The sequence below is a fragment of the Sus scrofa genome, chromosome 1 (assembly GCF_000003025.6).
Source record: "Sus scrofa isolate TJ Tabasco breed Duroc chromosome 1, Sscrofa11.1, whole genome shotgun sequence".
NCBI classification, from domain to species: Eukaryota; Metazoa; Chordata; class Mammalia; order Artiodactyla; family Suidae; genus Sus; species Sus scrofa.
This window is the reverse complement of record NC_010443.5, coordinates 54,397,230-54,421,523: the sequence shown is the minus strand read 5'-3', so window position 1 is coordinate 54,421,523 and position 24,294 is coordinate 54,397,230. Positions and strand designations below refer to the sequence as shown.

The window sequence follows — 24,294 nt, the reverse complement described above, 5'->3', positions numbered from 1 at the left end:
CTCACCGGACCTCCTCCCCCCTCTCTGACTTTGTTTATGACTGTTTCATGGCATTTCATTACATTCTACTCTAAGGGAACTCAAAACTCCCCTAGATGGAATGGAAATTACGGAGACACATAATTATTCAGTTATTCAACATGTCCACATCTTCATCCAAAGATCCTCAGCTCTGTTACGTTCCAGATGTTCCTCAGAGGAGACCCAGCTCTGTCCTCAGGCTGCTCCGGTTATGTAAGAGGCCGGCATCAAGGGCAAATGTGATAAAGGGGAGGTGTTTTTTTGGGGCTGCTAGGCTGAGGGGGACCTGCGGCCAGTCTGGGCCATGTCACCCCAGCTCTCTTCTCGTCAGTGACTGGTTTGCTCTGTAATCTCCACCCTCTTCTGGGCAGCAAAGCCCAAGGTGGCCCAGAGAGGCAGCATCCCCTGAGCCCTGGGGAAGATCTGAGCAGCCTGAGCAGCGCTGTCTGCAGGGCTGGGGAAGGACTGAGGTCTGGCCAGGCCGTAGAAAGCAGCCTGAGGCATCAAAAAGTCCCTCTGGTGGGACCACATCCCTTTTAGTCAGAAGAGCATTTTTAAAACACTTCAAAAGCTCATCACATCTACGACTGCCCTCTGTGGTTTCACAGTGTCCTCAGCCACAGCTACTGACTGTGTGCAGAGGCTTGGTCACCGTGGGGCAGATGCCCAACTGCTGCCTGGGTTGCTGACAGGCCCCACATCTCCATCAGCAAAGAGTGACCAAGCCCTGCTGCCAAGCCCTGTAGGACCCTCTCCCCGCTGGGGCTGCTCAGGGTCAAGTTGACCTTTTTGTTGTTTCTGATGGCCTGCACCTATTTTAACAACAATATATATGACTTTTCCAACTGTTAAACAATTAGATGTACTTAATTGGGTAATTCTAAATGAAAACCTTGTTTCTGTTAGCTCCTAGTTTCCTTTTTTTCCTTCAAATGTGGAAAGAAAATTGATTTGGATAATTTAGAAAAAAATGTATTTTTGGTCTCACTGCCAAACTGTTCTGCAAAAGTGGCTCCAAAATGTTTCCTGAATGGCCTCAGGGTCATACATGTGTGTATGTATATATAAAGCATATATCGGAAGGAGTTCTAGTTGTGGCTCAGGGGAAATGAATCTGACTAGTATCCATGAGGACACAGGTTTGATCCCTGGCCTCATGTAGTGGGTTAAGGAGCTGGTGTTGCTATGAGCTGTGGTGTGGGTCACAGATGCGGCCTGGATCTGGCGTGGCTGTGGCTATGTTGTAGGCCAGCAGCTACAGCTCTGATTTGACCCTTAGCCTGGGAACCTCCATATGCCAAGGGGGCGGCCCTAAAAAGACAAAAAAAAAAAAAAAGCACATGCATACATAATATATTATATATATAGATATATATATATCTATATATATATAAGACTATTCAGGAATATATATATTTTTTTTTTCCCAGAAAGCCAGATATAACAGTCATTAAAACTACAAGAGATAAACAATGAAGAAGGGAGAAAGGAGCGTTCACTAGACATGGAAAGGAAAGGAAAAGATGAAGGAAAGAGACTAGAAAAGGAAAGATGAAGGAAATTGAGGTAAAACCCTGGCTCTGGGCTCCCTGGCTCCAGAGGGCATGACTCACATGGCTCTCATTCTCCAGTGAGAACTTTGTCATGTTTAGCACTGGATAGAAATGGCCTTCTCATCCAATTCTGAATGCACTCAATTAAACAAAGATATTGATTATGTCAACAAAGAAGTTCGCCGAGCAGGAAGGAGAGTGAGTATCTTTCAGAAGTAGCTCAGGACAACTGGAAGCCACTGGATTGGTTTTTATCAACATCATCTAAGTCCCCACGCGTCCAACCCTACACATTGTTTCTACTTTAACCAACGGTCCCTAAAAATAAGCCCAAGCTTCCATTTAGTGCATCTATTTTCAAGCAGTGAGGGCTATAAAAGAAGAAAGTACCTGGATTTGAGAGAAAAGGGGTTTCTTTTGAAGTGTATCCGACAATTCCCACGACTTCATTACCAACAGGAAGAATTTTATAGGGTGAATAAAGTCCTGAAATCTGAGACGCTAGCGGCCCCTTGGCTTTAATGTTTGCACTCAGAATTGGAAATTTGGCCTCTTTGAGGAGTGGATCAATCAGTCCTTCTACACCATTATCAAATTCATGATTTCCCAGGGCCTAGTAGAAAAGGAAAAGAGAAAAAGAATTAGGTACTCTGGAATTGCCAATAAAAGCATACTTTAAAGAACATTACCTTAGCCTGGGGGCCCCCAAACCTGGCAGAGCCCTATGAAGCCAGCTGCATGACCACTATCCTCCTCACGCCCAGAGGTTTTACTCCAGGGCCCCGGAGTTGGGCCCAGGAGCAGCCAGGTCATCTGGCTTAAGTGCTCCCCAGGCCCCGCTGCACCTGCTGAGGGTGACATCAATGCGTGCAGGAGACATGTGGAGACCCGGCTGGACATCCACTGTCCTGCCATTGCCAGGTCTGAGAGCCTTCATTTACCAGGCTCTGCCCAGCCATTTCATACTGTTTTCTCTCACGAGCCCATCTTTCAGTCCACCAGCCCAATCCTTCCAACCCCATTTGATGGGGAGAACAACACGACTTCAGCCAAAGGGTCTGGGAACATGTTACAGACATCAGGGGCGTCCCCTCCCCACTGCAGCTCAGCATCTCCTGGACCATGATGTCATTATGTTCCCATAGCCCTTTCTTCCCAAGGACTCTGTGGTCCTCTTGTCTTCTGGGAACACGAGGCTCCCCAAGGGTAAGGCAACGATCGTACTTGACAGTGGGCCATTGGTTTCTGCCTTCAGTTAGCATGGGGCCACCCTGTGTTTCATTCCCAGCAGCTTCACCTCTGAGAATGAGGAAGAGCAGGGTGGCGAAACCATCACGGGCCCTTGGGGTTCTGGACTGGTCCCAGAGCCAGGGCTTGGGGAGGAGCTGGCACAGTTTAATGCAACCCCTGCTCCCAGCTTCTCTACTCGCCCGAGTTCCTCTCTGCTCTGGGACGGGCTATGAGGCAGGGGACGGGGGAGCAAAGCAACCACTCTGATGTCTGGCTGCTTCCCCTGAGGTGATGCTGACAAAAATGCCATGTGCCAGCCACTTCCCAGAAAGCTTCCCCGCCCTTCTCCACAGGCCTCCTGGAAGAAGCCCATTTCCTCTCGGCACCTACCACCTGCTCTGGCTGCCAAGGCCAACTTGCTAGCTTAGTATGTGAACCTGTGAGTCTCAAACTTTCTAAACACTGCACCCAATTTCGCCTGGAGTGTTGGCCCGTGACCCCTCCACCTAAATTAGATCCCCCCCCCACCTCATTCTCTTACTGTCCCCGCCTTCCTCCTTCCTACACCCACCACTGCTCAGCAGCTTGTTCTGCATGTTCCTGGAGTCCTCCCACTCGAGTGCTCCCTGAGCCACTGCATCTGCCATCTCTGCCCTGCTGGGCGCCAGAGCCCCTCGCCTCCCCTGAGCACCTGCACTCAGGGCCACGTGCATCGTGTTCTCCCGTGCAGGTGTTTACACAGAGAGAGCAGCAGTGTCTTCATGTTCCCATCTGTCTGTCTCCCCGATTCAACTCAGAATTGCTGAACGTGCCTTTCCTCCCATCTCTGAGTATCTACTCATTTGTACTTCTTTCTCTTACCTAATGCCTCCCTCCTAAAGGCTGACCTAGTTAAAGGTTCTCCCAGTCTTGGGCAATTATGTTTTTCTCTCTTCTCTTAGAATATCATGGTTTCTTCCTGTGGTGAAATAAGTCTGCCTTATGAGATTACAATAACTATCTTGCTTAACTGTAAAGTTTGTTTTTTTTTTTTGGTGGTGCCCGCGGCATGCAGAAGTTCTGGGGCCAGGGATTGAACCTGCAGTGACAAGGCCAGATCTTTAACTTGCTGAACCACCAGAGAACTAAAGGTTTTTTTTTTTGTTTTTTTTTTTTTTAAAGGAATGTTTCTACAGCTCTTAATGAAGGATTATTCAATGTGGCGTCTGTCGTGCACTTTACCAACAACATTTTACTGCTCGCACTCAGCCACAGCTGGAGTTGCTGCTTTCTTTTATTTGTTTTGCTTGCTGTCTCCTCCCTGGACTTAAGTGTAATGTCCCAAAAGTGGGGACGTTGGTTGCCTTTTCACCTCTCTGCCTGGCGGGTGGCTGGGCGTGGAGCCCTAATGTGGGTGTGGGGTGCTGGGCATGGCTTGCCTGAACGATCTCACTTGCACCCATACCTTCAAGTCCACACTGAGCATCTGCATCCTTGACTTTCCTCCTGACTCTGCTTCAGTATGTCTGACTACAACGTGGACATTGCCCCCCAGCATATCCTAAGTATCTCAAGCTTATCATGATTAAAGCCCCTGCCTCTGGGATTCCTGTTTTGTTGCAAGGTGGCCAGTCAGTAAAGCCAGGGGCCCCAGAGCAGATTTATCTCTCACCCCGATTGCTCCCTTTCCCTCACCTCCCGGAAGCATCTCTTGCTTTTGCCCAAATGCTCTTGTTCAGCCCACCCCGTTGCTACCACCTGCATGTGGTCCTGCCCATTCTCTCCACAACAGCTTCCTAACTGGCTTCCAACCCCCTTTCCTCACTCTCCTCCCCCTGCCATTCCCTTATCTAAATCATCCTGTATATTGCTGCCAGAATCATCTTTCTAAAATGCAAATCTGAACTTGTCCGTCTGGACCTTAAGGTCCCACAGAGGCTCCCCCCATCTCTGTGATCAAGTTCAATGTCTTGAGCTCTTTGACATCTGGTCTGGCCTTGCCCTCCGGCTCCCTCTGACACCCACCCCCAGGCAGTGGGCAGCGGGCAGGCCTGGCTCCATCACTCATAAGCAGTGACCTGGGCACATTTCTAAACTCCAACGTCCTCTTGAAGGGCAGTCAATGAATAAAACAAAAGTTGTAATGAAGGTGAGCCAGCACTTGCTAATGTGATGATGCCACAGGCCAGCATCAGGCAAGGTGCTTGTGTGGAGAAAACCTGCTTTCCTGCTGTGATGTTGGTATTATTACTATGTTCATGTTATAGAGGAGAAAAACTGGGATCTAGAGACATTAAATGAACCATTCAAGGTCACACCATGAAGAAGTGGTACAGCTGGGACCAGAGATACTTCTGTTTGACTTCAACCTTCTTCTTTTTTTAGAGTTTTATTTTTTATCCAATTTTTTTATTATAGTTGATTTACAATGTTCTGTCAATTTCTGCTGTAGAGCAAAGGGACCCAGTTACACATTTATATACACACTTTTTCTCACATTCTCCTCCATTATGTCCCATCACAAGTGGTTGGATATAGTTCCCTGTGCTGAACAGCAGGATCTCATTGCTTATCCAGTCCGAATGCAATAGTTTGCATCTACTAACCCCAAACTCCCAGTTCATCCCACTCCCTCTGCACTCCCCCTTGGCAACCACAAGTCTGTTCTCCATGTGCATGAGTTAGTTTCTTTTCTGTAGATAGGCTCATTTGTGCCATATATTGGATTCCACAGAGAAGTGATATCATATGGTATTTGTCTTTCTCTTTCTGACTTACTTCACTTAGTATGAGAGTCCCTAGTTCCATCCATGGCGCTGCAAATGGGCTCCAACCTTCTTAATCTCTATGCTTGGACATAACAGGGTTTGCAGAAGGCCTAGTACAGAGTGAGCACTCAAAATAAAATCCTGACTACTTGCAGTTCTCTGTATTCTCATGTATCTTTGTCCCTCTGCATAAGATAGACATCTGGTGATCAACCTATTAATGCATAAATAGGGAGACAGACCAGTCCTTTCTCATGCCAGGCCTTTCTGACCTTATTTAACTAATGGCTTCAGCTTCTGAAGGCTGATGGTCCTTCCAGAAGAGAGATATCCCTAAACCCTCATGGCCCTCCCGGAGTAAGCTGTCCCTCCTCTGCTCTGACGGTTCCCCGGTGCAGCCCTGGCAGACTCTGCGCCTGCCCACCGAGTCCCTGTATTGCCCAGCACAGTCCCTGGAGCACAGTAAGATGTTGTATAGGATGAATAAATGAGTAAGCAGAAAAATTTCCATCAAATTTCTTTCTTCTACACACACTCTTCCTACAAAAATCAGTCCCCAACAACCCCCTTGTAAACACATATTCTTTAGAAGCTCATGTTCCATTTCTTCACCTTGACCTTCCCCTGGGTTCTCCTCTTCCCTTGCACTTATCAGAGCACCACCACTCCTCCGCTCTGCAGAAGGACAGACAGTGCAGGCTCACCCTCGCTCCCACCCTCGCTGCCGGTGCAGCAGGCACTCAAGACATTTTTTTTTTTTTTTTGTCATTCTGCCATTTCTTGGGCTGTTCCTGCAGCATATGGAGGTTCCCAGGCTAGGGATCTAATTGGAGCTGTAGCCACCGGCCTATGCCAGAGCCATAGCAACACAGGATCCAAGCCGTGTCTGCAGCCTACACCACAGCTCACGGCAAAGCCAGATCCTTAACCCACTGAGCAAGGGCAGGGGTTGAACCCGCAACCTCATGGTTCCTAGTCGGATTCATTAGCCACTGAGACACAACGGGAACTCCAAGAAATGTGTTAAATACGTTACTTATTCATTCATTTCTACTGTTTTTATAAATAAAGTGAGGTATTTATTAATACCTCAGGAAGAGTTTGGTGCAATAAAAGATACAACATAACAGAGCCAAGCATCTTTCCCTGTTCCTTTAACCCTACACAGCATTTGTAGCACAACTGTAGACTGACATTTGAGATGAACTTGTTTTCATGCCTGCACTAATAATTACAAGGGTGGAATCTATGGGCCTGTAATAGCAGTAAGATACATTTGCAGGGAGCAACTCATGCTGAAGGCAATACTTCAAACCCCTTCTGACTTTTCGCTATTATGCTTATTCCACAAGGTGTGTGGATGGAATCTGCAACCAAATTCAGTTACGCCGCACCCTGACCTCACTGTCCTCTGAGCCCTCATGCCCACGTCCAGGTTTTTTTCTTTCCCAAAGCTTTTCCTAGGAGGAGCTGCCATTTCTTCATAGCCTCCCTTCACCCATAAACACACACTCCCAGTGATATCAGTGAATGAATGGACAGAATAAATAATAAGAATACCCCTCAGGGTGACAGTGAAATAAAAGCACTTGGCCTGAGTGGGTGGGCACTGGGGGCTGACACAGGGGGCTTAAGTCCAAGGCCTGAGTCTTGATGCTTCTATTTCTTGCTCTGCAGGAGGGGACACAAGCCATCTGCTGGCCTTCTATGAAGACCTCTCATTATGCTGGAGTATTTTGTTTTTATGGAGAAATCCTCCACTTTCTGGATTCTCTAGTTACAGCAGATTAAGCAAAGCCATTTCTTCCTTGTTATTAAGGAATATGCATTAATCGGCCCCCACAATCCATTTAAAATATACTTAACACAGAAGAAATGCTTGGGAAATATTTACTGGATGAATGAACAATAAATACTTGGTGAGAGGGAGGAAAAAAAGAAACAGAGAGTGAGTTCCCAAGGCTGAGGTCCTTAGCCCCTGGGCCCTGCAGCCTCTTCCCTGTAATCTGGAATTCTGTGCCAGTGTCAGCCTGTCCACTGTGCTGCGATGGGAACAAGGTTCAGACACAGTTGCTCTGGCCTCTGGCACGAAACTGATAAAGGGATCTGTTCTGAAAGCCTCTGATGGGTGGACACAGCAGCCACAGAGTGATAATTTCAGCAGGAAATGGGGCCACCAAAAGCAAGCGTGCAGCAAAAGTCCCGAGAGATGAAAGAGCCTCAAAGGTCAAGAACCTTCTAGGTCTCCCCAAATAAATCAAGCTGTGAGGTGGTCACGCTGGCCCAGCGCCTCACGCAGCAACCTTGGCTGGTTTGCCTCCACCTGCAGCAGAGTTTCATTCCAAGTGTCATCAGAAAATTTAGGGTTTTTTTTTTACAAGTTTGAAATGACCACCCATCCTTCCATTTCAGGCCTGCGCGCCTTGATCCCAGGCAAGGGGGTTACCGTTACTGAAAACAGGCCTGCTCAGGAGGGGACCAATGGCAGAGACCTGGGCCTCCTGCCTATTGCAGGAGATGCTACATGCAGTTGCCTGGGAATGAGCTGGTGCTCACGGCCCTCTCCTCCACCCTCCCCGCTCCCTCCAGCTGTTGGCCAGGGAGTCCCCGGCCATTGACCACCAGCAGAAGGACACCAGGGCTCAGTAACCCAGGGAACGAGACACCTGGGAGGAGCACGTGGTACCAGGTGTTGGGAAAGAGTCTCTAGCCGATCTCTGGGTCATGAGGCGCACACAGCTCCTGCGCACTCACCACGGGCCACTGGAATGCACTTCCCCAAACACCTGACCCACTCACTGCTCCTGGCCCTGCTGTCTCTCTGCAAAGGCGCCCCACTTCCTGCTGAAATCCCAGTCCTGACCCCCCTGCCCCACGCTGCCTGCCAGAGCCCCTCCCTCATCCACTTCACTTTTCCTGCCAGACCAGGGGCCCTCGTTCCAGGAACACGAAACCACCCACATGCAATGAGCTGCCTTAGATGCAGCTCAGGTGTGACTTCCGTGGCGCCTCCATTGCCAACAGCCCTCCTGCTGCAACTGTCATACTCGCTGCCGCTCTTGATGTGTCTTTCTCTTTGAGGCATGAACAGTGATGATCGCCCCAGTGTCCTCAGTGACACCAGCGAGCACCTGGCACCAGTGCCCAGCAGAGGTTTATTGAATGAATAATAACACCACCCACCCCACCTGCTCCTTTCTCTCTCTCTCTCTCTCTCTTTTTTTTGCTTTTTAGGGCCGCACCTGCGGCATATGGAGGTTCCCAGGAGAGGGGTCAAATGGGAGCTATAGCCGCTGGCCTAGGCCACAGCCATAGCAATACCAGATCCGCATGTGGGGAGCTGCATCTGCGACCTACGCCACAGCTCACAGCAATGCTGGATTCCTGACCCACTGAGCGAGGCCAGGGATCGAACCCACATCCTTATGGATACTAGTTGGATTCGTTTCCACTGTGCCACAACAGGAACTCGCACCTGCTCCTTTCAAATGGCTCCATTTCACTCTATGATTTGGCATGTGAGCCATTAAAACTTTTCAGAGAAGGCAAGATAGAAACACACACCTGTAAACAGTAGTTAAGCAATACCTTAGTTGTAAAACAAGAGAAGTCAAAGGAAGCAGGTGAACCAGCCAGTAAGCTTGGCCAAATGCATCACAACTCATGGCCTGGTTTTCTTATTCCATTGCCTGTGTTTTAATTACTATTGCTATTAATATCTTATTGGCACTTGTTTGTGAATAAAACAAATTTTTAAAAAAAGTGTTCTGAACTCTTCTGGTCTTGGGTGTATACACCTGAACATTATATAGATTTCATGATGGTACTTAGTGAGAAAATGGGACTTTCTGAGGTTTCTTTCTATTGGAAATCTGCTAAGGAGACCATCTCTTTGGTCTGTCAAAGGATAACTATACAGTATCTGAATTAGAAAGAAGATATTTCATAGCCTCAGCTTTGTCACAAAGGATTGTGAAAATGACCAGTGAAGATGACATAAGGGAATTTTAAAAAAGAGAGAAAATTAATTAATTAATTTTTGTCTTTTGTCTTTTGAGGGCCGCACCCGCAGCATATGGAGATTCCCAGGCTAGGGGTCCAATCAGAGCTGTAGCTGCTGGCCTACACCACAGCCACGGCAACGCCAGATCCGAGCTGCGTCTGTGACCTACACCACAGCTCACGGCAACGCCAGGTCCTTAACCCACTGAGCAAGGCCAGGGATGGAACCTGCAACCTCCTGATTCCTAGTCAGACTCATTTCCGCTGTGCCATGACGGGAGCTCTGAAGAAAGAGAAAAAATTTAAAAGACAAAAAACATGATAAAAAGAAATATTAGTTAAGACTTTCATGCTACATGGCCAGGCTCTGGTCACATATTAACTTGTTCAGTCCTTACAACGCTATGAGGCAGGTGCTATTATCTGTCCTTTACATAGATGGGGAAATCAAGGCCTGGGGCTTCCACAACTAGCAGGTGGCAGAGCTGGGATTTGAACAAAGTGAGGCTTTAGCATCTGGGACTTAGCTACTCTGCCAAGCTGCCACTAATGCAAGCACCTGGAAGGGATGAGAGTCATTCAGCAACCCACTAGTTTCTTCCAGGGGTCTAGAGTGCCAAGTGCCAAGTAACAAGGCCCTGGTCTTTGTCCTCAGGAAGGGTGGGGCAGCCAGGGAGAGAGCGGGACATGAGCTCATGCATCCATGCAGCAAGTGGGAATCACAGAGAGGGACGTGTGTGGCAAAGATGCAGGCACACCCTGCCAGTTAAGGATGGTCGGGGATCCAGGTGTGAGCTTGGATGTATCCCCTGGGCAGATACATCCACCCCAATGTTCACTGCAGCACTACTCACAATAGCTAAGACATGAAAGCAACCTAAGTGTCCATCAACAGAGGAATGTCCAGGCAAAGGACATCAGCTGTATTAACAAATGAGGGGATGAAGACGTGACAGCTGAGACAGTCAAACCTGTCCCAAGTGAAGATGGGAGGCTTAGACACAAGTAGAAGAAAAACAAAGGAAGAAGTAAGAGCAGTGTGGTATGCATGATACAGAAGAAAAGAATTTCTGTTTTAATCCACAGAAAGCAATGTCAAAAAGTCTTATGTCAGAAATGTGGAACACAAGAATTTAGTCATTTAGACACTAGCTCATGCCACGAAGGATTGGAGGCTGCAGGACATGCTATAATTTGAGGGGAGGAACCTGGTCTATGACACAGTGGGGCTCAGATGCCAATCACTCCAGGAAGCAGCAACAACCGTAATAGGGATTACAAGTTAGGTTTGGTTTGGTCAGTACATGTCTGGCGTTGAGGCCACTTCTGATGTTGGGTTGTGCTCCACAACCTCAGTCTTAGGCTCTGGAAGGTGTATTTTGGCATCTGATTGAATGGCAGAAAAGATCCCCAGGCTCAAACCAGCTCACCTGTACCTCAGTGTTTGCTGAATGAATGAATGACCAAGAACTGAAAAGACAGCATTTCACATTTGCCATATAAGCTCTCTACATGCAAAATACCCATATCGATGTTACATTTAGAATTACCTGCTCAACTAACTGGGTCCCAGGAAGGTTTATCTCTGTCTCTGAGGAGGGAGAAGACCGTAGCTAATGCTTGGATTCTACCTAGGACCAATTATTCCGGTGAGGGAAAAGAAGTGTCAAGAGGATTTTCAGGTTCTCTTACATAGTTGAAGAACACAGACAGGGAAGGGGTTTACACACCATCCAGATGTATTTGTGAGTGAAGTATGGAAAGCTGCCTATCTGCTGTGTAATTTGTTTAGTTCTTTCCCATTTCCAGTTAAGAAATCACAGAAGCTAGAACAAAATGAGCTAAGAAGTTGTCTCTGCTTCTTTCCCTCCGTATCTGAGGCTGGTCTTACCCAGCTTAGCCCTGATGTGGAATCTAGCTTGAAAGAGAGGAAGCAGAGGTCCGGGACCCTAGCCACAGGATGAGGTGGGAACTGCTTTCAACACTGAGGCCCAAGGACCCACAACCCACCAGACATGTACAACTTCCAAAGTCTGAGCTCTAGAAGTGACTACCAACTTTCTTTGCTTAAAAATAAATACCACTGGCTACATATCATATATACAATGGAATACTACTCAGCCATAAATAATGAATAATGCTGTTTGTAGCAGCAGGGATGCAACTAGAGATTCTCATACTAAGTGAAGTAAGTCAGAAAGAGAAAGACAAATATCGTATGAGATCACTTATATATGGAATCTAAAATATGGTACAAATGAACCTACATACAGAAGAGAAACAGACTCACAGACACAGAGAATAAACCTGTGGTTGCCAAGGTGGGGGGTAGTGGGACAGACTGGGAGTAGGAAAATAAGGTCCAACTGCATAGCACAAGGAGCTATATATATCTAATCTCCTGGGATAGACCGCAGTGGAAAATAATATTAAAAAAAGAATATATATATATGAGCAGGTTACTTTGCTGTATAGCAGAAATTGGCACAACATTGTGAATCAACTATACTTTGATAAAAAAAAAATACCACTGCCATCAGGTATCACTTTCAAGCTTCCCAAACCAGCACTGCTGATCTGTCTTCCCGGAACATCACTGCTTTTTATTAAAGATAATGTGATTAAAAGTTTCTGGGAACACTCTTACACCCTTGGTGGAAATGTTAATTGGTGCAACCACTATGGAAAACAGCATGGAGGTTCCTCAGAAAACTAAAAATAGAACTACCATGATCCAGCAATCCCACCCCTGGGCATCTATTTGGAGAAAACCATAATTTGAAAAGCTACATCCACCCCAATATTCATTGCAGCACTATTCACAATAGTGAGGACATGGAAGCAACCTAAGGGTCCATCAACAGAGGAATGGACAAAGCCCTAAAAAAGAATGAAATAATGCTATTTGTGGCAACATGGATGGACCTAGAAACTATCATACTAAGTGAATTAGTCAAGACAGTGAAAGATAAACATCATATGGTATCACTTATATGTGGAATCTAAAAAAAGGATGAAAATGAACCTTTTTGGAGAAGAGAAAGACTCACGGACTTTGAAAAACTTATGAATACGAAAGGGGACAGGTGGTGGATGGACTGGGGGCTTGGGATTGGCATATGCACACTGAGGTATATGGAATGATAGGCCAACAGGGACCTGCAGTATAGCACAGAGAACTCTACCCAATATTCTGTGATAATCCATGTGGGAAAAGAATCTGAAAGAGAATGGATGTGTGTACATGTATAACTGAATTGCTTGGTTGTGTAGTAGAAATTGTCACAACCTTGTAAATCAACTATACTTCAATACAACTTTTAAAAATTAAAAAAAAAAGTTTCCTGGATATGAGAGACTTTTTAAGCACTTGAAGGTAGGGTGCTTCTCTTTGCTTAGGGAGAGGGGAAACTGCCCACTGTCAATTTGGCACACACGGTACCTGGCCATTGTCTTCTGCAGACCAGATCTTTAGCTGGAGAATCCCTCAGCACAGATGTTAGAATTTCAGTCATTTTTACTTTACTTCGCTTCTCCCCCTGACCCCCTGCATAGGTCTTACCCCGCCTCTAGATGTGGTTAAAAAGGGCTCAAAAGGTCACGGTCCCATCTACTGAAGAATAATTTCATCCTGGCAGGTCTTGGTCATGTCTGAAGTACTGAGCACAGAGCTGGGCACAGGCTTGTGCCCAGTCAAGATTGGTGGGCTGATGGAGTTCTCGTCGTGGCTCAGTGGTTAATGAATCTGACTAGGAACCTTGAGGTTGCAGGTTCGATCCCTGGCCTTGCTCAGTGGGTTAAGGATCCAGCGTTGCCGTGAGCTGTGGTGTAGGTTGCAGACGTGGCTCGGATCTCGTGTTGCTGTGGCTCTGGCATAGGCCTGTGGCTACAGCTCCGATTTTGACCCCTAGCCTGGGAACTTCCATAGGCCGTGGGAGTGACCCAAGAAAATGGCAAAAAGGCCGAAAAAAAAAAAAAAAAGATTGGCGGGCTGAGCAAATACATGCACCTCACAGACAACAGGCTTCAGTGAAACTAGGCTCTTCATCCTCCTGTTTCGGCCACTGTTTTCTATTGCTGTTTATATTATTAGAGTTACTAAGAGAGTAACTCTCCATTCCAAACCCTGGGAGCCTCCTTGTCTGGAAGCACTGACCCACTGGAGGTTCCTGGAAAAGACCCAGGAAGCCATCTCTCCATAAGGAAAGAGCTGCCACGAAAGGAACTATGAAGGAGAAAGAGGAGCTGTTATGCAAACTTAGACTTATGTGTAAAATTAAGTCCTGGGACAAACCAAGCTATGTTGGCAGATGAGAAGCAAGACAGAGGGCTAAGCAGGAGCTGAGGAGCTGAGAAGCCACATGGACAGACCACCTTCTCCAATGTCTTACAGATGAGGATTCCGCTGCCTGAGCTCATACAGCTGAGCTGGAAAAGCCAAGAAATAAAACCTGTGTGCCTTGACAGCCTGTCCAAATCTCTTTCCACTGCTCCTGTCTGCCACAAACCCACAGGGTACAATCATGTCCAGTAAGTCCAGGAAAAGCCTTTAGATGGCATTTCTGTGCTGGAAATAGTAGGCTTCAGCTGTCAGGGGTGGGTGGGTAAACTTAGGTAGAAGAGTCTGCACGCCTGAGGTGCTGTGTCAAACACTGCTGACTCTCTCTGTGTCCCTGGCTTGAACCCTCTTAGTCATCTTTTGATAATAAATACCCTCTCCTGAGCCACCCCTGCTCAGAAGGTGAGCACGGCCAGTGCTTACTGACCCTGACTGTGGCCAGCACCGTGCAAAGCACTTTTACCCGCATTATCATCTCCTTTCCACCCTACAACCACCCACAGCGGGGGCAGGGGGTGGGGTGGGGGGAAGATTGCCACTGCACCCACATTACACAAGATTCAAGAATCTGCTCATGGTCCACAGATTTTAAGTGGCTGAGAGGGGACCTGATCCCCGACAGTCACCTTGAGCTCACCCTCAAGCCCTGTGCCAGGTGCTTGCCTACCGAAACTGGTCCCATAGATTCAGCCTGTCTTTCCCTGTCATCACAGTTCTGAAACAGAGTCCCCCTGAAACTGAGTTCCCTGACCAAGTTTACGATTAATCTCTACTCAAAACTTTATTCTCTGTCTTGTCCTCTCTGTCCTCAACCACGTGCTAACTGAACAGTAATCAACCAGAGTCAGAGGCGGCTGTAGGAGCGATCATCATTAACCTACAAACTCAGCTTGTTCTCCTAACAGACCCCTGAGCCATGGACCACTTGGCCAGAGAATGGAAAACTGGAGACATCCTGACTCCTGAAACTGTGATTAAGAAAAGTCACGTGATGATGATGAAGCCCAGCCTCTTTGTTCTTCCCCCTTTAACAACATTCCCAACTTGAAGACGAAGCTGGAGTGGATCTGAGGCTCATCTCCCACTGCCTTGCTTGACGCCCTGCAATAAACCCTTACTTTGATGCAAACTCCTGCCGTCAGAGTTTGGCTTTCTGCCCTTTACCCTGTTATATATAGGCCCCATCATCTCAAACCTAGACTGCCATCCAGCCTCTCTCTTCTCCCATCCTCTTCTCTGGTGGCTTTGCCCTCCCATCCATTTCTGCTCATCTTCCCAAGCTACAATCTCCCTCTGTCGCTGAGAGGTATCTTCTCCATCAACCAATTCTCTGCTGTTACCAACTGGGTGCCCAATAACTGCATTCCATTCTGCCTCTTTCTACCTGGGGTGAGCAGCAGGGGCTCAGCCGCAAGCCTGCACCCACTTCAGATGCCAGCTGCAATTCTTGGGTCACCTGCACTTCTGACCTACCAGCTGTAAAGCAGGGGTTCTCAAGAGACCCTCCACAGGTCAGATAATTTGCTAGAACAACTCACAGCACTCAAGGAAGTGCTTTGGTTACTGTTACCGCTGTACTATAACGATACAACTCTGGAACAGCCAAATGGAAGACATACATGGGGCAAAGTGTGTGTGTGTGGGGGGGTGCAAAGTGCTTCCACACCCTTCTCTGGGCACACCACCCTCCCAGCACTTCAGTGTGTTCACCAACCCAGAAGCTCTCTGAACCCCATCCTTAGAGGTTTTTATGGAGGTTTCATCACACAGAAACGATTAATTAAATCACCAGCCATTGGTGATTAGCTCAACCTCTGGGCCCCTCCCCTGCCCCCTGGAGGTAGAAAGTTCCTACCCTCTAATCATGGCTTGGTCTTTCTAGCCACCAGCCCTGATTCTGAAGCTGCCTAGGGCTCCCCAGCCATCAGTCATCTCATTAGCATACAAAAGATACGCGTCTCTCAGAGATTCCAATAGTTTGGGGCTCTATATGCCAGGAACTGCAGACAAAGACAAAATATTTCTTTTCTTTTCTTTCTTTCTTTTTTTTTTTATTAACCACAACTGCCCTCTACTCAGAAGCCTCCAGTGGTTCCCTATGACAATAGAGGAGAACCCACACTTTTCAGGGTGGCCTGTAAGCTGTCCACAATCCCATCTCCCTGATTCCTGCTGCCTAGCTCTGGTCCAGGCTGGTCCATCTTGCAGATTCCTGCCTCTGCACCTCATTCAATCCTGCCCCTTCACTGAACCGAAATGGAATCAAAGTTATTTCCTAGGATGCCATTGCTTTGGAGATATGAAGAACCTCAGATTTACAGATGAGGACCTGGTGACCAAGAGAGCTGAATGGCATATTCCTAGATTTATAGATTCATTACCTTGCAAAAGGAAGAAAGAACAGTATCCATTTCTGAGTCCTGATGACAAGGACTGAGGATGACAAGCCCTCATGTAAACTTTCAAAAGCACAAACCACAAGGCAAAAAACAAAAATTAATTTGATTATACCAAGTGAAGGATTTCTGTTCATTGAAAAAATACTATGGACTAAATTAACAGACAAAATAGAAGCTATCTGCAATGTCTAAAACTGATTACAGGTCAATACTTAGAACTCCTGAAAATCAAGAAAACTGGAGGAGACCTAATTTTAAACAAAGAGCAAGGAATGTGAACATACAATTAAGGAAGAGAAAACTTTGAAAGTTTACAAACATATCAAATTCATATCAAATTTCTATTAGAAAAAGAGAAGATCAAAAAATGAGATGTCATTTTACACCTCCTGGAAAGCTGGAGAATGCTGCAAAGCGAGGGTCACATCCACCTGGAGGTGGATGGGTTGAGTAGAGGGCTCCAGAAAAGCAATCTGACAGTCCTTAGAGTAAGTGTACACGTCCCTACAGTGGGCCATTTGGGGCAGCCTGTTTGTAGAACTGCAGTGAGACGTGTGCGATCTCCAAACTCACCACTCACAGGGAAACAGATGGTAAAACACGTAGAGGTCTCCATGTATGTGCATGGTAGACACAGAGTGACACTGACCAATGGTAAAAGCAACCAGTTTAGGGCAAAAGTAAAAAACAGAATGAGCTGAGTAACAGGACCAGTTACCTAATTCAAAAGTACAAGCACCTAAATAATAATAAAGGTTCTGCAAGTGCACATAGAACTATACAAAGTATGAACATCAACCCGTTAGCAACAACGGCATGAGTTATACTGTAGGACATGGGACGTTCTCAACACATTAGAAAGGTTGTCTACAGATAAGATGGGAAGTGAGGTCTGTGGACAAAAGGGTATCTACTGGCCCTGGTTCAGGCATCTGAAAGCAATTTGCTCAGGCTAAGGCTGCCATCCTTTGAACAGAAAGTGGGCTTAGGGGCCAGGACCCTAGAAGCAGGGCCTTCTCTACTGAAGCTGCCTTCCCTGCAGCCCACCCCGATGGTGTCAGTCCCACCTCTGGAGATGAATCTCTTTGATCCTTTACTTTGGGGGACTTCCTAAGTCCACTCATTGAATAAACACTAAGAACACTTCAGGCAATGGGACTGAGAAAAGAAGGTGGAGGAAGCGGAGGAGGGTGGTAGATTGTGCGGGGTTGTCAGAATCACATGAAGTGAAAACTGAAAACCCAAACCTCCCTTCCTCACGTTTTATTTTGGCAGAGCCCATGGAACTAACCTGTGCTGAGTATTTACACTGAGCCAGCAGGATGCTGGGATTTTTACCTTTATTACCTCATGAATGGCTACACAGCTGGGTGGGGGTGATCCCTCATGTTTTATAGTTGGGAACAGAACGACCAACCCGCCAAGCTATCTGTTTCCCTCCACCAACGTACTATATACCAACTAGGCTTCTCCCAGCCTCCCTCTAGAGTTTTCTGCCTATAGGTGGGTCCAGGGGGTCTCCAGGCTCACTCTGGGGCTCCAGAAGCCCTCCTCGGGACACGAAGGCCTAGCAGGTCTGAGGAATTCCTGGGGTTAAGCTAGATTCTAGAAGCTTCCTCTTTACCTTCCATAGCTGCAGGTTCTTAAATACAGCTCTGCTAAACAGGTCCAGTTTCCACAGAACTGGAGACGCCCTTCCACAACTATTTTCAACCTGCTCTAAATCTCCAGCTTCCTGAGAGTTCATATATGGCAGCAGGTGGGTGGGGTGGGGGAAACGTGGACAGCAGAACAGCAATAAAATTCCCTGACAGCAGTATCAGCAAAATGACAGCGAAAAACCTCTGTAAAACAAGAATGTAAAGCTTTATCCCATCTTTCATAAAAACAAGAGCTTTATCCTATGCGAAAGCATCACAAGAACTAGGATTTTATGCAGGTCAAATCATGTTTGCCAAAGCCCAGAAGTGCACAGAGTAAGTCTCATGAGATGTTATTAGGCACCTGGCCATTGGCCTCACTGTTGGCTCTCCTCCCGCTCCTTACCCCCTGCCAACATTATATAACTTTCCCATTTTGCCTCAGGTCCCAGTCCAACTATTTTGGGTGAAATTTAAAAGAAAGTCATTCCATCCAATAAAAAGTATTATAAACAGTCCCTGTGGTGACGGGTTGTAACTTGCAGCCGAATGCTTCAGCCTCACCCAGAGTCCGGTCATACACACTTGATGTGATGGTTAACACTGAGCCTTATTTGATTAAAGAGGAAAACATTATTTTTATTAGGGAAAACGAGGAATTATTCATTTTTCCCCCACCAAAAGTGTGGAGAAAAGAGTGTCACAAAAAGAAGGGTTGACAAAGTTGCGGTTTAAATACAAAATCTAAACACACCCAGGTAAGATTTATTCTACCCTCTGGGAAGAAATGGAGACATTCACTAGTCTATTCTATTATACATGTATTTATGCATTCTATTATACATGTATTTAATCTGTCATTACTGAGGACAAAACATCAGGCAGGTGGAGCTGTGGAGATAAGAATGCTCAGAGGCCACACACAGAATTCTTGAGACCCACAATTCCTCTGTGGAATCCAGATGCTGATGAGGTCCCCAGATAAACTCCTGGGGTTCAGGGGTCCCTTTGAACTGCTGCTGCTTTGAGCATCCCTGATGACCTTGACACCAACAATCAGAACGGAGAGGCGCTCTCTGCCCACCTCATCTCTCTACAATGAGCATTCTTGGAAAAGTACCTCCACTAAACAACTCTACCCTCTTATCATCTTTTTCTGTCCTCTTCTCTCCAAGTTTCCAGGGGAAAAATTACAGGACTGTGCTTTGCTAACCTCTGCGCTTTTCTGATACAAAGTGTGCCCTCTGTGTCCCAGCTTGGAATTCACAGATTTCCCTGGACCCTTCCTCTGTTCTTCCTCTTCTAAAGCTCCTAGGAGTTCTTGCCCAAGTTTCTCCACAAATTTTTTTTACTCTAGGATTTTATACAGGGTTGAACTTGGGTGGTGGCTTGATTTAAGAGATCATACTTATTTATTCCTGTGTAACTCCTCTCTGCTCCTTTTCTAGAATTTAGTCCAACAAATAAGGCATCGCCTTTAACAGAGCACTGGGGAACATGGACTTAAACTTTGGCACATGTTTTAAGAGCCTCTCCTCTCTTAAGTTAGACTCTCTAAAAAAAAACCCTGGAAACTGGTTTTATTGAAGTGCTTTCCAGTGTTTTCAGCATTTTGGTCCTCTCTGGAAGTTGCTTTCTTTCTGTTTGTAAATCTATACAGTAGTGTCAGTAATAGTGAGAACTAACATTTAAAGAGGTCATACAATGTGCCAGGCAAGCCTCAGAAATAGATATTATTATTCCTGTTTTATAGAGGCAGGAACTGAGGCCAGAGAAAGTCCATAGCACACAGAAGGCGCCCAGCTGGGATTCTCCCCAAGGCTGCGAGCTTAACTATGCTTAAGCTCCGAGGTCAAAGGGATCTGGAGTTCATTCTTATCCTGTCTCCCCCTCCTGGAGCTGGTGACCTAAATAATGTACTCAACCTTTTTGACCCTGAGTTGTTTCCCTTCTAATTAAATCTCGTTAAAGCATTCTTCGAAAGACCAAGCAGTAAATGAGAGGTTTGTGATGGGTCTATCTTGGTCCTAGGCTTTGGAAAACTGGGGTACCATGCACCCCGGCTGAAACCCTTCATAAGCAGGCTCCTTATGAAGGGTCCGGCTCCTCGAAGTGCCCCATCTCATGGTGGGGGTCCCACGACATCAATCCACTTAGGACGTATCATCCAGGGGACTTCTATATCCCTGTCCACCTGGCACGCTGACCGGAGTCTCGCTTTCTACCCACATCGCTCTGCGTCTCGGGCCCAGGCTCGCCACCTGTGCCCCGGAGGCCTCCCTCCCCGTCCAGGGCTCCTCCCCGGGGACTCTGGAGCCTCCCGGGCTCGGCGTCTTACCATGGCATCGTAACCCAAGGCGTTCATGAAGTGCGCCACCTCGGCGCCCTTATACACGGTGAACCAGATGGTGCCCTGGTACTGGTCGCCGGCGTCGAGCAGCAGCACGTGGGGTTCCGCCCGGCGGATCTGGCGCACCTTGGTAGAAAGTCGCGCCACGCCGCCCACGCAGAGGCTAGCGTTGACGCACTTGCTCGAATCGGCGCTCGTCTGCTCCAGGCGGCTGTGCACGTCGTTGGTGTGCAGGATGGTGAGCTCCCAGGCGCCGGCAGCGGGCCACAGCAGAGCGCCCAGCGCCAGGAGCCGCAGGGCCGGGGCGCGTGCGGCTCGGGGGCACATGGCTGCGGCTGGTGGAGAGGACGCGAACGTGGGTGAGTGCGGGAGAGCCGGGCGGGTGGCGGCGAGCGCGGCGGGCGCGGGAGTTAGGCGCCCCGGCCGGCTGGCGGGCTGGCGGGCGGGGCGGGGCCGGGGCGGGCTCTCCTGCCTCCCGGAGGCAGGCCCCAAGGCCAGGCGCACGCCCGCGCGGTCACCCGATCCGACCCTGGCCGCGGGGCAGCCCGGGCGCGGCTCGCGGCTGGCACTCACTCGGGGCGGGAACAGTGGGGAGGTTGTTCCCGGCGGGGGCGGACACGGGCCACAGTCCCGGCCCGACCCGGGAGCCGGGGTTCCACTGAGGGTGGGCTGCTCTTCCCGGGGTGCGAGGGAGGAATTGGAGGGTCCACCCCGCTTCCAGGTCTTTGCTGACCCTCGCCTCTTAAGAATTTTTCTGAGGGGGGATGCGCTGCTTGTGTGGGCTGGTGGTGGCGCGAGCTCATCACTTGAAAGAACGAAAGAGGGAAGAACGAGGAGGTAGAAGGGGAGAGTAGCGAAACGAGGGAGAGGTGAGCTCTGTGCTTTGCGGAGCCAAAGACGGACCGCCAGATGAGACTGTTCGCTTTCCAGTTTAAGAACACACCAAGTCCGCGTTGTTTAGATGTAGAATCTCAGAAGCTGCAAGTCATTCGAATCCAGTCCCACATTTATGGATGAATATAACCATAGCGATAAAACAGCAGCAGTGCGTGGATAGCTAAAATGGACAGTGCGAAGTGAAACCAGTGCGGGTGCCTTCTGTTGCTTTTCTGGGCATTTTTTTCTCTTATTTTTGAGGTTTTAATATTTTAAGAATGGTGTGTGTGTGTGTGTGTGTATTAAACGCACAGCTTTTGGCAAGGAAGGCAATAACAGTAGGGATGCATGCAATAAACCATAATTATAGCCGAATTTAATCTTGCTGCAGAATTTGCCTCTGTTTAACGGATTGATTCCTAAGTGCAGTTGTTAATCTAATTGAGAAGGGAAGGAGATGGGAATTAGTTTGGAGCTCCTACTAGGAGTCTCCTTGTTTATGTTTTACAGAACAGAGTATGTAGTCTTTACACTTTTCCAAAATGCATCAGGCGAGTCCTGTTTTATTTTTTTTAAAGCTTGGGGGGGGCTAAATATACATGATATAATTTATCATTTTAACTATTTTAAGTGTACAGTTGAGTGGCATCAAGTACATTCACATTGTTGTGCAGCTGACTCAGAGAGACAGCAGTGAATGATGGCTTGAAGCAAGATCTCTGCTCAGGAATTGAATCTGGGCAGCCTGGGTGAAATCCAGGAATCCTAGCCATTAGACCAGCTAGAGGTTAGAATTGCCCTGATTCTTGCCCCCTGTTGAAAGCAAGAATGTTTCAAGGAGGCAAAGACTGCAAACAAGTATAAAGTTTGTTATTTTAGACACAGTACAAAATGTGGGAGAGCACACAGAGAAGTAGTTTTTAAAGGGAAGCAAAACAGTAATACACACCCAAAAGAGGAGTGTGGGTGTGGGCTTCCTCCTCAATGAGGATTGAGCCATAGGTGATTTAAATCACTTATATAGGACAGTTCTTCCAGGTCTTTGTTTTTCTTTGGCCAATTATCTTGTTTTATTTCTCAGCCCTTACTGGACCCAAGGCCCTCCCTGATATGCATGGGCATCTTTTGGTCAAGATGGATTCCAGAGCAAAGGGTGTTGGGACAGATTCAGGACTTATTATGCCCTATGCCTCTCCCCCTTTTGACCCCCTAGGAGTCTTTTTGCATGTGTGTTACTGGGGAGGCCTCCTTGACCCCAGGAGTGATTGAGGTAGTTATCTTTTCACTCCAGCTGAGCTCAGTTCCTGCTATTAACTTTCTCCTTGAGGTGTCAAAGAGAAGCCAGGCCTAATTTGCTCATCCTAACAGGTCCCAGCTGTTCTCAGCCCAGGCGCCCAGCTACTTGGTGTCTCACAACCATCACCACCATCCCTCTCCAGAAATTTTTTGTTTTCCCAAACCAAAACTCCGTATCCATAAAATAATAACTTTCCATCCCTCTCTTCTCTCAGCCCTTGGCAATGACCATTCTACCCTCTTTGTCTATGAATTTGAGTACTCTAGCTCATGTAAGTGGAATCACTTTGTCCTTTTGTGACTTATTTCACTGAGTATAATGTCAAGGTTCAAACATGTTGTAGAATGTATCAGAACTTTCTTTTTAAGGCTGAATAATATTCTATTGTATGTATAGGTCACATTTTGTTTATCCATTCATCCATTGATGGACACGGGATGTTTCCACCTTTTGGCTATTGGGAATAATGCTGTTATGAATGAAGTGTACAAATACCTGTTTGAGTCTCTGCCTTCACTTCTTTTGGGTGTATAACTAAAAGGGGAGTTGCTGGATCATATGTCGTTCTATGGTTAATTTTTTGAGGAACTGCATACTTTCTTCTATAATGGTTGCACCGTTTTGCATTGCCATCAGCAATGCACAAGGGCTCGAATTTCTCTTTATGCTTACCAAGACTTATTTTCTGTTTTTGATAATAGCCATCTTGAGGGATTTGAAGTAGTATCTCATCGTGGTTGGATTTGCATTTCCTTAATGACTTTTTTTTTCTTTTTGCTTTTTAGGGCCGCATTTGCGGCATTTGGAGGTTCCCAGGCTAGGGGTCAAATTGGAACTACAGCTGCTGGCCTGCACCGCAGCCACAGCAACACCAGATCCTTAACCCACTGAGTGAGTTCAGGGATCAAAGCTGCAACCTCATGATTCCCAGTCAGATTCGTTTACACTGTGCCATGATGGAAACTCCCATCTCCTTCATGATGAATGATGCTGAGCATCTTATGTGCTTATTGGTCATTTGTGCATCTTACTTGGAGAAATGTCTATTCAAGTCCTTTGCCTGTGTTTTAATAGGATTACTTGGTGGTTTTGTCATTGAGTTGTAGCAGTCTTTATATATTCAGGGTATTAATCCCTTGTCAGATACATGATTTGTGAATATTTTCTCCCATTCTGTGGGTTGTCTTTTTACTTTGATGATGGTGTCCTTTAATGCACAAATTTTTATATTTTGATGAAATCTGATTTTTTCTTTGTTGTTTGTGTCATATCCAAGAAATCATTGACTAATCTGATGTCCTGAAGCTTTTCCCCCCATATTTTCTTTCTAGAAGTTTTATGGTTTTAATTTTTAGGTTTAGGTCTTTGCTCTATTTTGAGCTAAATTTTATGTATGGTGTAAGATAAGGGTGCGGATTCATTCTTTTGCATGTGGATATCCTGTTTTCCCAGCACCAAAAGGATGGATATTTATTTATTTATCATAAGGTATTATTTCATGGGATTATGGCTAAGTCCCATGATCTTCCATTTGCAAGCTGGAGATCCAGGAAAGCTGGCGATGCAGCCCGGAAGCCTGAGAGCTGGAGAGCCAGTGCTGTAGATTCCTGTCTGGGTGTGATGCCTGAGGACCAGGAGCACAGAGATGGAAGATGGATGGCCCAGCTCAGCAGTCAGGCAGAGAGGGACTTTAACCATCTTCTCTTTTTCTTCTACTCAGGCCCCCCTGTGGATTGGATAGAGGGGGGTCCACCTGCTTTCCTCAGTCCACCTATTCAAATGCTAATCTCCTCAGGAAAAATCCTCATTGTTTACTCAGTTAAATGGGCATCCTGTGGCC

At 47.0% G+C, this 24,294-nt stretch overlaps 1 protein-coding gene and 1 long non-coding RNA gene across 7 annotated transcripts in view; one reads left to right on the top strand and one right to left on the bottom strand.

The window, feature by feature from the left end:
- NT5E (5'-nucleotidase ecto) overlaps positions 1-20,738 on the bottom strand; it is a 49,958-nt gene extending 29,220 nt beyond the window's left edge. The window contains exons 1-2 of the mRNA XM_001927095.4: positions 20,270-20,738; positions 1,965-2,187 (exon numbers count right to left, since the gene is read on the bottom strand). Coding sequence (XP_001927130.1) covers positions 1,965-2,187; positions 20,270-20,608 — 562 coding nt within the window. The 5' untranslated portion in view covers positions 20,609-20,738. The remainder of the gene's footprint in view (positions 1-1,964; positions 2,188-20,269) is intronic.
- Positions 20,525-24,294, top strand: part of LOC102157437 — a 385,071-nt gene continuing 381,301 nt past the window's right edge. For all 6 annotated transcript variants that reach the window (XR_002343406.1, XR_002343403.1, XR_002343413.1 and 3 more), the window contains exon 1: positions 20,525-20,640. This is a non-coding gene — a long non-coding RNA (uncharacterized LOC102157437). The remainder of the gene's footprint in view (positions 20,641-24,294) is intronic.